This window comes from Acomys russatus, chromosome 5 (assembly GCF_903995435.1).
Source record: "Acomys russatus chromosome 5, mAcoRus1.1, whole genome shotgun sequence".
Taxonomy (NCBI): domain Eukaryota; kingdom Metazoa; phylum Chordata; class Mammalia; order Rodentia; family Muridae; genus Acomys; species Acomys russatus.
Window position 1 is genome coordinate 33,770,763 of NC_067141.1, and position 14,098 is coordinate 33,784,860.

General features: G+C 36.7%; 1 protein-coding gene across 1 annotated transcript; it reads right to left on the reverse strand.

Moving 5' to 3' along the window:
- Positions 1-1,156: 1,156 nt before the first annotated feature.
- On the reverse strand, positions 1,157-2,101 carry LOC127189830 (olfactory receptor 5B12-like). Its single transcript, XM_051146924.1, has one exon. The coding sequence runs from the start codon at positions 2,099-2,101 to the stop codon at positions 1,157-1,159; it is 945 nt and encodes a 314-aa protein (XP_051002881.1).
- Between the last annotated feature and the right edge of the window lie 11,997 nt (positions 2,102-14,098).

Below are 14,098 nucleotides of genomic sequence, written 5' to 3' on the forward strand. Positions count from 1 at the left end.
AGGAAGCAACTGATCTTGTGCAGTGCTCGCACTGGGCAAAGCCATTTCAACTCACTACCAAGTGACACCTGTAGTTCCTAGCTCTTCATAGGAAATTATTTGTGTGGCCTTCTCTTAAATATTTGCTATCAAGCTTTGCCAGTGTTGGAGCTTTTCTGTAATCACAGCTTCTGCTCTCTAAGTCCCAGACTCTGTCACAGATGTGTGTGCAGCCCTTGTTATCTCTTGACACAAAGATTAATGGCCGGAGCAGCATGCAGAGGTCAGCTGAATTTGGAATAATCATTGTAACATTTGCAGATCCTCCTTGTTCCTGTCTGTGTCATAGAGTTAATTATTTTTTTCTAAATACAAACTGATGTGCCTAAATTAGCTTGCTCTGGAAAAATAATGTTCTCAATATTTCTGAAAAACTGAAATGCTTAGAGACATAGATACCATGTTGGTTGGCCGTAATAAAGTAGAAATGTATTAGAAAAAAAGAATGTTTCACAGAAAATTGTGTTTCCTCTTTTGAGAATTCTTTGTTTAGTCCTATGCTGTTAGTGCAGTTATTAATTTTCTTGGTGTTTGTTATTATTATTATTATTGTAGTTACATTATTATTTGTTAATATTATTATTAATTTTGCTTTCTCAGATGGGGTTTCTCTGTGTACCTTTGGCTGTCCCAGAATTCATTCTGTAGATCAAGATGGTCTCAAAATCAGAGATCTATCTGTCTCTGCCTCCCAAGTACTGGGATTAAGGATGTGTGACACTACTGCCTGGCCTTGGCGTTTATTATTATTGTTTAGATCTTTGTATGTTCTAGATAATAACCATGGCCATTTTCATAGCTGGTAAACATTTTCTTCACAGGTTTCTCATGAAAGAGATATGTGTGTGCACTGCACACATACGCAAATGTTTGTGTATGAGGATAGGATACTGGATGAGACCATGGCCATTTAAAAAGATTTTAAAATTTACTATTCTTCCTCAATGGGTGATTGCTTCGAATCCATTGGTTCTAAGGGCTCTTATTTTTTTTTAAAAGTATTTTCATGTTCAAGCTTGACAAATAGCTGAATATTATATTAACATGGACTGGATAGTCAATATTTTTCATATATTTAGAAAGTGGATTAAATGTTCATTGTATATTTATTATGGAACTAAAGTATGAATGTTATAGAAGATTTTGCATTTCCCACAGCTTTTTTGAATGCACCTTTGACCTCCTTGTTCCTCAGGCTATAGACCAGAGGGTTCAGCATGGGGATGACCATGGTGTAGAACACGGATGCCATCTTGTCAGTGCCCATGGTGTGACTGGAGCTGGGCTGTAAGTACATGAAGATGACTGTCCCATAGAAGATGGAGACTGCAGTGAGGTGGGACGCACAGGTGGAAAAGGCCTTCTGGCGTCCTTCAGATGAATGCATCTTCAGAATAGTGATGAATATAAGTAGGTAGGAGATTGTGATGACCACAATAGAGAAGAGGGCATTGAAACCCACCACGAAGAAAATCACCATCTCACTGACAGAGGTGTCTGAGCATGAGATGGATAGGAGAGGAGGGGCATCACAGAAGAAGTGATCTATAACATTGCACTTGCAGAAAGAGAGCCTGAAAATGTTCCCAGTGTGGATGGAAGAATTCAGGAAGCCACAGACATAGGAACCTATGGTCAGACAAGCACATGTGTTTCTGGTCATGGTGGTGGTGTAATGCAGAGGCTTACACACTGCTGCATAGCGGTCATAAGCCATGGCAGCCAGGAGGAAACTTTCTGTCGTTATAAAGCCCACAAAGAAGAAGAACTGGGTGCCACAAGCATTGTGGGATATGATTTTGTCTGTTGAAAGGAGACCTGCCATTACTTTGGGAGTGACAGATGAAGAATAACCAAAGTCCACCAGAGATAGGTGACTGAGAAAAAGGTACATGGGGGTGTGGAGGTGTGAGTCCAGCAGAATTAACCCTATCATGCCCAGGTTCCCAAGCACAGTGCTGAGATAGATGAGAAGGAAGACAATGAAGAGTGGTACCTGGAGCTCTGGGTCATCGGTTAAGCCTGCAAGAACGAACTCACTCACAGCTGTACTGTTCTCCATTGGGGCGTTTGTGGCTCCCCTGTAGCAAAGAGAAATGAGATCAGAATGAGAATGGAGAGGAAACTGCTGATCCATGTTTCTTGTCCTCCCCATGCCTTCTTTCAGTGTGGAAATGTTTCCTTCCAGAGTTCTGATCTAATCATGCTATGTGTAGCAAAATTGATAAAGTAATGTTAGATCACACCATGTTCCAGAGGTGGCTGTGTATCCCAATCTTGTAACTTCAGAAATTACTGAATTGAGTCCAGGGGGCAAAAAGCCTTGTATAGGTCCATCAAATTAATTGCCTTCTAGAAAAGCTCAAAGTCTAAATTTGACCTTTAAAATTAAGCTTCAGTTAAATTTTCACTAAGTTAAAATAATATAAGGTGTTGCTTAGTCTGGGTGACAATGCAACACTATGGATTACATGCCTTTGATTCATTTTCTGTGTTTCCTTTGTGTTTTGTTTAGTTTTCCACTTTTTTGGGTGTGTGTGTGTAGTTAATCTAACTGTGGGATTTGAAATTTTATGCTAATTTTCCCACTGTAGATAAAGTCTAAAGACTGCAAACTTATTTGTCAACATTATGCAGGCTGAGGAGCTGTGGTACATCATGAGGTCCCAGTTCCTGTGTACATGTGGCTTCTGGTGGTCTGTGAATTCATGTGGCAGAAGGAGTTATCTCTTGGCAGTCTCCTTCTTAAGAAGCTAACTCCAACCACCAGAGATCTTCTCTCACTGCATATATATATATATACCTCCTAACGACTCTGCACTGGATTATTATCATTATGGAGGTCAGTATTTCAATATAAGCATTTTGGTAGCACATATAATGTATTTTGGTATTTCATATCACATATTCCTTCAGAAGTATTGCAGTGTTAGTTAATTTTACTCTAACTTTATTTTATTCCATCTATATAAAGAGTTATATAAAGAGAATACTCTATAATAAGGAAAGGTATTTAAGGGAATGAATTTAACTGTAACTGGTCTCATGTTAGAGTAAGATAGATAGGACATGTCAGTTACCCCAGACAGAAAACAGTGACTTACACATAGGAATTATTGAATACACACAATAGAAATTCCTTTTCATAAAAAAAAAAAAAAACAATTTTACTTTCACATTATTGATTCCTTGTCCTAGTTCTTCTCCAGGTCAGAAACATCTGGATGCAAATGCCAGCTATAGTTTACATAGTGTCCATGCACTTGTTCAGTGGGTATATGACTTGGCTACAAATTTTCCCATCAACTGTATAACATTTTAGACATTGTGATCCAGTTTAGGCTTATTTCTATTTCACAAGTGGTCATACACAAGATGGAGCTTTCCGATGAGGTAAAATTAAAAAGTTTTGTGACAAAATTCATGTCATTTGGATTCTTGCCATACTTTACTCTCCTTCTATCCTTCATATAGCTTCTTCTCATTTTTCATGCAAGATTTATCTCTTTGTGTGTGAATAGCCACCCTAGTTGTGCAAGTAGGAGAATCCTCTTATGTTTCAATCATCACAGGTATAAGTTTACATATGTACATCTTAGCGGATCATAAAATTATGAAATGAATTATAAATTATAAATAATATATGCATATAACAAATGCCTATGTTTTTTGTTAGATTTAAAGTTTAGGAGAGCCTTCATTTTGTCTCACTATCTTTCTATTCTCAGAACACAAAAAATCTTGGATAAGAAAAACCACCCCGTACATAAAATTATAAAGTTGGTGGAGCTGGAATCAATTATCCCAAGTGAGATAACTCACACCTAAAAAAGATAAACATCATATTTTCTGTTATATGCAGATGTTTATTTTCAATCTTTATAAATGTGTGATTTAAAAAATTTATTATCACTAATGTTATGAATTGCATAAGAAAATTTAGAAGCCTGATTAACTCGTGCTCATTATGGAATCTCTTCTTATTTGTAAATCAAGAATGTTTACAAATAAAGTTTGAATTTTCTTTTCCTTGTAAATGTCTTTTACCAAAGTATTTTAGAAACTTGAATTGGGGCCTGGAGAATTGAGTCTGTGGTTAAAACCATTAGACATTCTTGAAGAGAATGCAGGGTCAATTCCTAGCCCTGACATGATGGTTCATGATGACACCCACCTGAAGTAGTATTTCATACAACTATTCATTTTATTTAACAGGTTGAACATATCTTCTGTGAGAAACAACATCTACTTGGATTTTATTTGAATTTTTACAGAAAATCTGATATAAAATAAAAGGATCCAAGGAAATATATGCAGCTCATTGGAATGTTTTAAATGTAACTCAGGCTTTTTGAGGTCTGTATAAAAACAGCTGGATTCAACTGGATCCAATGTTTGGAGTTACATACTCTATGACCTATGGATAACATTTTAAAAGTAAAAAAAAAATTAGCTATATAAAGTCCTAGGTGCTATCCATTTCTTCATTATCTTAATAAGCACCGTGTCTGTCTTGGGCACTAGAATTTTGCTGATTTCTTGGTCTTTAACAATGCACATAACATATTTCCTAATGTTAGGGGTTTTCAGACTGAAGCAGACATTGAGACCATAGATAATGAGCTTTATTCTTACTCCTCATTTGTCAATAAGAGCATGATGACTTACTATTTTTTTTTTTACAACTGTGAAACAGTGATTTACCATTGCTCAGTCCATGAAATGGTTAATATGTCTTGTTTTTAATACCAGGTAATACTCTATGTATAAAAATAGAGCAAGAGTTTAGGCCTCTTATATAATAATTATATATTTTATAATCTTGTAACTATTTCTGTGTGTTTTATAACTTGTTCTTAAGTTGGAAATGTTCTAATTTATCCATTCCTCCTTTAAAAAATATTACTAAGATTTTTCCTGATTGCAATAACAATTTGGAATGATGGCCCTATTTGATCTTATTATCAACTCTGCGATTAATTAAGACAACAAATATTATTACTTTCCCTAAAAGCACCTCCAAGATTATAGTAATTCAAATATCTGTTTTAAAACCAAACTCATTTTTAGTAAAGCAGTGACTCAGGCCCTATCAGCTGTCTTACATCATACAATGAAGACACATGTTTTTGTTTTTACACTATCACCGCTATATTTGACATGCAGCCCCTGGTTATCTCTGATACAAAATACAGAAATATATTAAACATTTCAGTATAAGCTCTTAGTGAACCATAAGAATTTGGCTGAACTCACATGATGTAGTCTCCTGGTTACTTCTGTCCTCAGATTCATGAGGCTTATAGATCTGACCCAGAGGCTTATTCATTCCTGAACAATACAGTGTGTAAACTTAGCACCTTAATACATAATTAGGGTTCAATTCATAATTAAGTCCTGTAAAGTAAAATAAAAATCTATATTGAGAGACTCTTATTTAGTGTTTGATATGTATTTTAAAGATCTACAAGTGATAAAATCCACACCTGCCTTGGAATCCTCTAACACACGGTTTAGTCCTGTGTTTCCTGGTTTTCCTTCTTAGATAAATTATCTGAGCTCTTTAAATTTCATAATATATTCATGCATAAAAAGGAATATTAGGTAACCACAAAGACACCTGTCCTGGAGGATGCCTGGTGTGACAAAGAAGTAATCTTCATCATTTCTCATACCTGGTAAGGTGTGACTAGTATTTTATCCAGATGAATAATATCACTGCTATTTTCCCACAGGGAAAGTGCTTTTATTAACATACCATTTGGGGAGAAATTAATTGTTGGTTCTAGACAATTATTAACATTCAAATCAATAGCAAATGTAAGTGCTTGTTTTGAGCTACTCCCTTTAGTGAGAGGCCAATGAAGATGTCACATGTTAAACATGGCAGGCAGGAGAGAATTCTATAGTCAGGAAGCCCTCATAGGAAAAATATCCCAAGAGAATTTCAACAAGCCTCTATCTCACACAACTGGGGAGTAGGTGATTAAAGACACTAGGGGAACCCAACTCTGCTTATCAAGGGATATCAAGATTATTTTCATTAAGAGTTTAAGTAATTTTGTTGGCAATGAAAGAATTACAGGATTTCAATTAGGAATTTATATTTTGTGTATATAGTACATGCATGCTTCCATTAATTAGTATTATTTAACTTTTGAGAAGAAATGTCAATGTATTAAATTGTTTTTAACCCTTCCCAAGTTTGAACAGTCTTGAGATTTACTAACAAATAAGTTAGTGAGACTTGCCGACCAGAGTAAGACATTTTCTTTGCATTTGTGGTACTCAAGTACAGTGGTTATAGGAAGTATAAAGTGAATAAACAGCATAAGAAACACACAACTTTGTGTACAGAGAAACACACAGAAATACTAAATTAGAGTAGAAACAGTACACAAAAAACAAAAGAGAAAAGGGGAATTTATTTTATATTATATTTTATATTTGTCTGCATGCTTTCTGAGGAGAGTGATAAGAGAATCAGCATGTGCATGCTTGTGTGAAACAAGATGACGATTTAATGGTAAAATGCCAGGGTTTCAAAGCAATGCAAGTTCTAAAACAAACCATGTGGCTAAAGCATCAACAAAGGGCCATAGGTGATAGTTTCCATTGCAGTAATTTCCTTAAAACCACAGCACTACAAATTTTCATTGGATGTGCTTCCCTATAATGGTCTCTTTCTGTTGCAAAGAGAAGTTTCTTTGATGAGTGCAGTCTACACTTACCTGTGTGTTTATGAACAAACGTTAGGAGCCATGCTGGTTTAGTAAAGTGGTGGTTGTACGCTCTCCTCCTTCATCCATGTTTTCACTAGCACTGAGTAGTTGGCTAAATTTCTAATACCAGGTATCCCTTGTATCCCTGTTATTGAGTAGACCTTATGTATATACCAAATTATGTATGCTACTACTGCAGACTTAGAGTCATCATGCTATGCTCATTGTTTGTGGATACATCTACAAAATGCTCTAACACTCAAGGCTAAAGAATGTGGGAGTGCAGAAAGATTGTAAGACCCAGAAGATTAGGGAGTTTGATATAAGATTGTCCCCTAGTAATATCAGAAGTTATGCCTATATAATCTCACCACGGTGACTTCTAAAAAGGAGCTGAACAAGAAAAACAGCAGACATGCTAAAGCAGGCCAGGATAAGCTTAATGAGGCCTCAACCCTATCCAAAGATAACTGGGAAAGGGAGAAATACTATTTTCCAAAGAAGAGAACAAAAATTGGCTACTTCGTCCTCTGACCATTCTTTAGTATCCATTGCTAGTGGAGTCACCCTGAGCACTCTACAATATTTGTCCATTTATCCACTAAATTAATAAAACATATCTTATTACTTTCAGATGTTAGGAATAGTTTATATAATCAATTTAAAGAGTTACTTCCTCCTGGAGATCCTTACGTTTAATCTAGATTGAAGGATCAAATGATGTAATGGTAAAAAGGACTGTGATACAATTATAGAGAGGACAAGAAGGCTGAGTGTTGAGAAGTATGTGCATTGATCTTAGCTTGTTTATAAATGTCCTAGAGCTGAAACAAGTGGACATATGTCCTTAGTCCTAACTCAGAAGCAGTTGTAAATGAAAGTTTAGTTTCTTCCAGAGAGTCTTTCTAGGGAAACATACCATTCTGAATGGCAGGCTTTGTGCACAACAGTAGAGGGCCAACAGAAAATGAATTCAGTGGCATCCTTGGAGGCTCCATAGTCTCATAATGTCATATCAGGGGTTTCCTTTTGGAAATTTTCAATTATTTAAAATTTTTTATCATATTATTTTATTTTTAAATTAAATAAATGTTATTTACATATTTTTTCTTTTCTCTTTTACCCTACAGGTTTTTGGAGTGTACATTATGACCCTCAGTTTAGTGTTTTTATGGCATTTCTCTGTGTGTGACTGAGATGGTCTCCATTTCTTTGGCCTTTTCTTGGCACTTTCTGTTTCTTTGTTTTGTGCAATTCCTATTGTGCTAGTTTTTGTTTTTATCTTATTATATATAACATATTTTATTATTATCCTTTGGAAATGTATTGGTTTTCTTTCTTTACTTTTTCTTTCTTTATCAAATCACTTTACAACATGATCCCAGACCCCTCCCTCCTATTCTTCTAGCCCAACCTCATGCCTCACCATCACTCTCCCCTCGCCTTCTCCTCAGAGAAGAGAAATCCCCCAAGGGGTTCTAACCCACTCTGGCATCTCAAGTCTAAGCAGGACTAAATGTATCCTCTCCCACTGAGACTGGAAAAGGAAGCCCAACTAGGGAAAAATGATTCAGTGGAGGGCAACAAAGTCAGAGCCCTACTCCCATTGTTAGGGCATTCATATGTTGACCAAGTTGTACATCTGCTACTTATGTGTAAGGGGTCTAGGTCAAGCCCATATATGCTCTTTGGTTGGTGGTTCAGTCTCTGTGAGACCCCATGGGCACATATTAGATTCTGGAGGTCTTTTTGTAGAGTCCTTGACCTCTCCAGCTTCCTCTACCCTTCCTCTCACTCTTACACAAGACTCTCTGCTCTCTAGCTCTATCATTTGTTTGGTGTTGTGTCTCTGCATCTGTTCCCATCAGCTGCTGGATGAAGCCTCTCAGAAAACAGTTATGCTAGGCTCCTGTCTGCAAGCATAACAGAGTATCATTAATAGTGACAGGGGTGGGCTTTCTTCCGTGGGATGGGTTGCAAGTTGAGCTAATCATTGGTTTGCCATTCCCTCAATCTATATTCCATCTTTATCCATGCACTTTTTATAAGCAAGACAAAATGTAGGTCAAAGGTTTTCTGCCTGCCTTAGTGTTTTCATCCCTCCACTGGAAGTCCTACCTTGCTACAAGAGGTGGCAACTTCAGGCTGCTTAACCCCTGCTGCTAGGAGTCTCAGTTGGGTTATCCCTATAGACTCCCAGGAGCCTCCCTTGTTCCAGAGATTCCCCACACCAATTTCCAGTCTCTCTCCTAGTCCTTCCCCTCATCATGTCACACCCAACCTCTCCACACCTGATCCACACTCCATAACCCTCCCCAAGCTGTCTTCCACCCATTTCCTCCATCTACCTACTTCATTCAGATGTCTATTTTCTCCTTCTGAGTGAGATGCAAGCATACACCTTTGGGCCCTCCTTGGTGTCTTTGGTCTGTGGATTGTAGCATGGTTACCCTGTACTTTAGGGTTAATATCCACTTGTAGGTTAGTATACACTATGAGTGTCTTTCTGGGTCTGGGTTACCTCACTCAGGATGATATTTTCCAGTTGCATCCATTTGCCTGAAAATTGCATGTTGTCTTTGTTTTTAATAGCTGAGTAGTATTCCATTGTTTAGATGTGCCATTTTCTTTATCCATTCTTTGTTTGATGGCCATCTAGCTTGTTTCCAGATCACCATTAATAAATGTGACCTCATGAAAATGAAAAGCTTCTTCAAGGCAAAAGATACTGTCAATAAGATAAAATGTCAGTCTACAGAATCTTCACCAATCCTTCACCATCCAACAGAGGGTTAATATCAAGCATACATGAAGAACTTAAGAAATTAACCACCAACAAACCAAATAACCCAATTAAAAATGGAACATAGAGCTAAACAGAGCTTCTCAACAGATGAATCTTTAATTGCTGAGAAGCACTTAAAAATGTTCAGCATCCTTAGTGATGAGCAAAATGCAAATCAAAATGACTCAGAGATTTGATGTTAAACCCATCAGAATGGGTAAGAAGAAAAACTCAAGTGGCAGCACATGCAGATGAGGATATGGAGAAAATGAAACACTCCTCCATTGCTGGTGGGATGCAAACTTGTACAACCACTGTGGAAATAAATTTGGAGGTTTCTTAGAATATTGGGAATAGATCAACGTGAAGACTCAGGCATATCACTCTTAGGCATAGACTCAAAAGGTATTCCACCATACCACAAGGACACTTGCTCAACTACATTCATAGCCTGTCGGTTTTCCAATGAGAGACAGAAAGGGGGTGTATTTAGATGTTAAGGGAAGTGGGAAGGAACTGGAGGAATAGAGGAAGGGGAAACTATCATCAGGATATATTATGTGAGAAAAAATTCATTTTCAATAAAAGAAAAAATAAGTGCATCAAATGTGTCAAAAGTAAGAATTTTATTATACAAGAAAAAGTTTGGAACTTGTACAAAATATACAGACATAGTCAGCTAGTCCTTTGTCTCTAGCATGTTATATGACTTCATAATTGGTAGTTTCATTTATTTGTGTATCCTTGTTTGTATATATGTTTGCTGATACATGTGGGGTGACTTGTGTGTAAAGGTGAGACGTCACCTTGGGTACTTTCCCCAGGCACACCGTACTTTACTTCAGGGTCCTCCATTCTATTGTATTGTTCCACATATTTACATGAATGCCAGTACCATGGTGTTTTTCTTACTGTGATTCTGAAATGTATCTGAAAATCAGGCACTGTTATGTCTCTGGTATTGATCTGTTTATTAATAATTTACATTTTTCCAATAAATGTGTAAAATATTTTTTATCATATTTATCTTTTACTCTCCCTTTCAACTCTTTGTAGGCCTTGCTGACATAGGTTATTGCCAGTGATTATGGTGGTGCACCATAACTAGTGTACAGTAGTAATACCCTTGTAAGACAATATTACTGAAGACAACACAAATTTCAGTTGCAGAATACAAAGAACTCAATCTCAAAATGATTAGAAAACCCTCCCCCGAGGGCTACTTTTCCCAGGTCTGAAGGGCCCTATTCAGGCTGCTAGTGGAGAAAAGAAAGCAAGCCCAGCGTACGCTACAATATAGACCTGCCCAGAAAATGTGTTCTCTGTTACAAAAGTGGAGTGCTGTTTTCAGGATAGAAAGTCTCTTTCTGATTGGATTTTAGGCCAGCATTTGATCATTTTTCCCAGCATAGTTTTGGATAATCATGGTCTTTTGTGGTTCCATATGAAAATTTCTATTTATTTTCTGGTTTTATGGAGACTGTCATTAAATGTGTATATTGCTTTTAGTAGTATAGTCAGTACATGTAGATTATATAGAGTACCCATATTTACTTATGAACTATTCATAATATCCACAATCTCCAATCAGTATAGATGTCCTTCTGCAAATGAATAGGCAAAGATTATACACAATGGAGTTTGTATTTGGCTGTAAAGAAGGAACTAATGTTGTTTTCAGAACTGGATGTTATGCAAAAGTGAAATAAGTTAGACTCAGAAAGACAAGTATCCCATTTTCTCACTTGACAGAAGAGTAAATAACAGATAATTTTAAAAAGCCCAAACACAATAAGTAAATTGACAAATAGGGAAGAATAAAAGGAGTAGGGAGAAGGGAGAAAGGAGAAAATAAGGGATTGTATGTGGGAATCATTTGTATTGAAGCATTTTATGTATATGAGAGGGAATATCACTATGAAACTCATTAATATGTATATTTTACATGCATTAATAGTTAGGATAATAAATATTTAAATTACAAATATTAAATACACATGGGAAAATAATTTTCCCTAAGAAGTTTTATTACATATACTAATTGTGGGATCTAATGAGTTTAACTATGATATTTATGTATGTAATGTAATTTGATCACATATTCTTTCCTCCATTAGGTTCTTTTATACTCCATTTCCTATTATATTATATTGTAATTTTTCTTTTGCTATCATTTCCTCTTAGTTCCACTTATGAAGGAAAACATGAAATATTTGCTCTTGTAATAGTTCATTTGTTTTATTCACTTAACCTGGTGGTGTCTGGTTCCATCTATTTTTCTCCAGAGAACATAATTTCATTATTGACTGAAAAGATACATTTCCTTTACCATTCATCTGCTGATGAGCATATAGGCCGGTTTTTATAATTTTGAGCACTGTAAATGGTACTGTGGGTGTGCAAGTGTCTCTATAGTAAATTAAATTAGATTTTTTTGAGAATCTGCCCAGAAGTGTTGTATACAGATTATATAAGTGATGTATACAGACTATATATTTATTTTAGAATTTTCTGTGTCTTATTTTTAATTAATTTATTCAGATTACATCTCAATTGTTCTTCTGTCCTTTGTACCCTCCCATTCCTCCTTCCCTCCTGCTTTCATCCTATTCCCTTCCCCTATGTCTGTGACCAAGGGGGAGCTCCCCTTCACTATATGGTCATAGGCTATCAAGTCGCATCTTGGTAGCCTGCTTATGCTTTCTTTGAGTGTCACCAGGCCTCTCCCTACGGGGAAGTGCTCAAATATGGGGCATCAAAGTTCACATCTGAGTTAGTCCCCGCTGTCCACTCAACTATGGAGAATGTCTTGTCTATTGCCTAGATATAAGAAGGGGTTCAGTGTTTATTGCAAGTATTGCCCTTCGTTGGTGCAGTAGTTTGAGCAGAACCCCTGGGCCCAGATCTGCCCATCCTGATGCTCTTCTTGTAGGTTTCTAGCACCCTCTGAATCCTTCTATTTCCCCATTCTCCCATACTTCTCTCACCCAGAGTCCAATAGGATGTCATCACAACTATCCTAATTTCTTGGTAAGTGAAGACTTTCATGGGACATGCCTCTTGGGCTAGTGTTCAATTATAAGTGAGTATATACCATGTGAGTCTTTCTGCTTCTGGGTTAACTCACTCAGTATGATCATTTCTAGTTCAATTCATTTGTCCACAAATTTTGGGATTTCCTTTTTTTATATAACTGAGTAGTATTCCATAATGTAAATGTACCACATTTTCTTTATGCATTCTTTGACTGAGGGACACTTAGGTTGTTTCCAGCTTGTGGCTATTAGGAATAAAGCTGCTATGAATATGGTAGAGCATATGTCCTTGTTGGTGGTGCAGCATCTTCTGGATATATTTCAAGGAGTGGAATACTGTGTCTTAAGGAAGCCCTATTCCCAGTTTTCTGAGATAGCACCAGATAGATTTCCAAAGTGGTTGTACAAGTTTGCTATGTATGAGTGTTCCCCTTTCTCCACATCCTCCCTATCATGTTCTGTCACTTGAATTTTTGATTTAATTTTCATTAGGGTTTTAAACTGAGGCACAGACATGTTGCTATTTACTCACAGTTCCCTGATCTGTAAGTAGACAAATGAGGAGTGAAGTGCAGACAGGTCAGTGACAGAGCTTATGCTCTATACAACTACAGCTGTCTCTATCTCTCAGGATGCTTGTACTGTTTCAAAGCACCTTTAAAAAATCTCAAAGAGGCTGGGCATAGTGGCACACATCTTTAATCTCAGCATTTGGGAGGCAGAGGCAGGTGGTTTGCTCTGAGTTCAAGGTCAGCCTGGTCTACAAAGTGAGTTCAGGGCAGTCAAGGCTACACAGAGAAACCCTGAGTAAAAAAAAAAAAATCCCAAATAATCATGCTACATAAGAAAAGCAGGAAACACAATGCTTATTTTTAGGTTAATTATCTAAATTCTTGGGTTGCTCCTGTTTGTTGGAAGGGATAATTAAGAATGAATATCTCTTTTTATTCTGTGTTGCTTCCCCTAAGAGGGTGAGCACATTTAGATTGCTCAGTGTTGTATTCATTTAAGTGATAAATGCATGTTGAGCACTGTATACTTTTTGGGCTTGTCTTTCAAAGAGACTGCTTTCTTTGAAGACTCAAAGAATTAATCCATTTACTTATAGTTAAAATGGATCCAGCTGCATGGATGAATGTCTCCTCTCTCATCATGGCGCATATAAAAAGACACTGATACACCATTGTTCTCAGGCAATTATACAATAAGGCAGCAAGTTTAAACATATTAGTATTCATTGTTTTCTGTGATTGATATTTTGAAAACACCTGAGTTGTTATTTGAAATATCTGAGTGGTGTTGGCAATGAACAGACAATATGCAGAGGGTTTTAGAGATTGCACTGTAAGGAAAGGTAAGATTATGTCAGTCTCATGGTTATTGAGAATGCTGAGGTAGTACTAAAAACATACACATAATGTCACTTGAGTAACAAGAGTGTTCTGGCATCAATTCTTACACATCAACAATATGTTACCTTGTTTTATTTGTTTTGACAGGTGAAGCACAATTTCAAA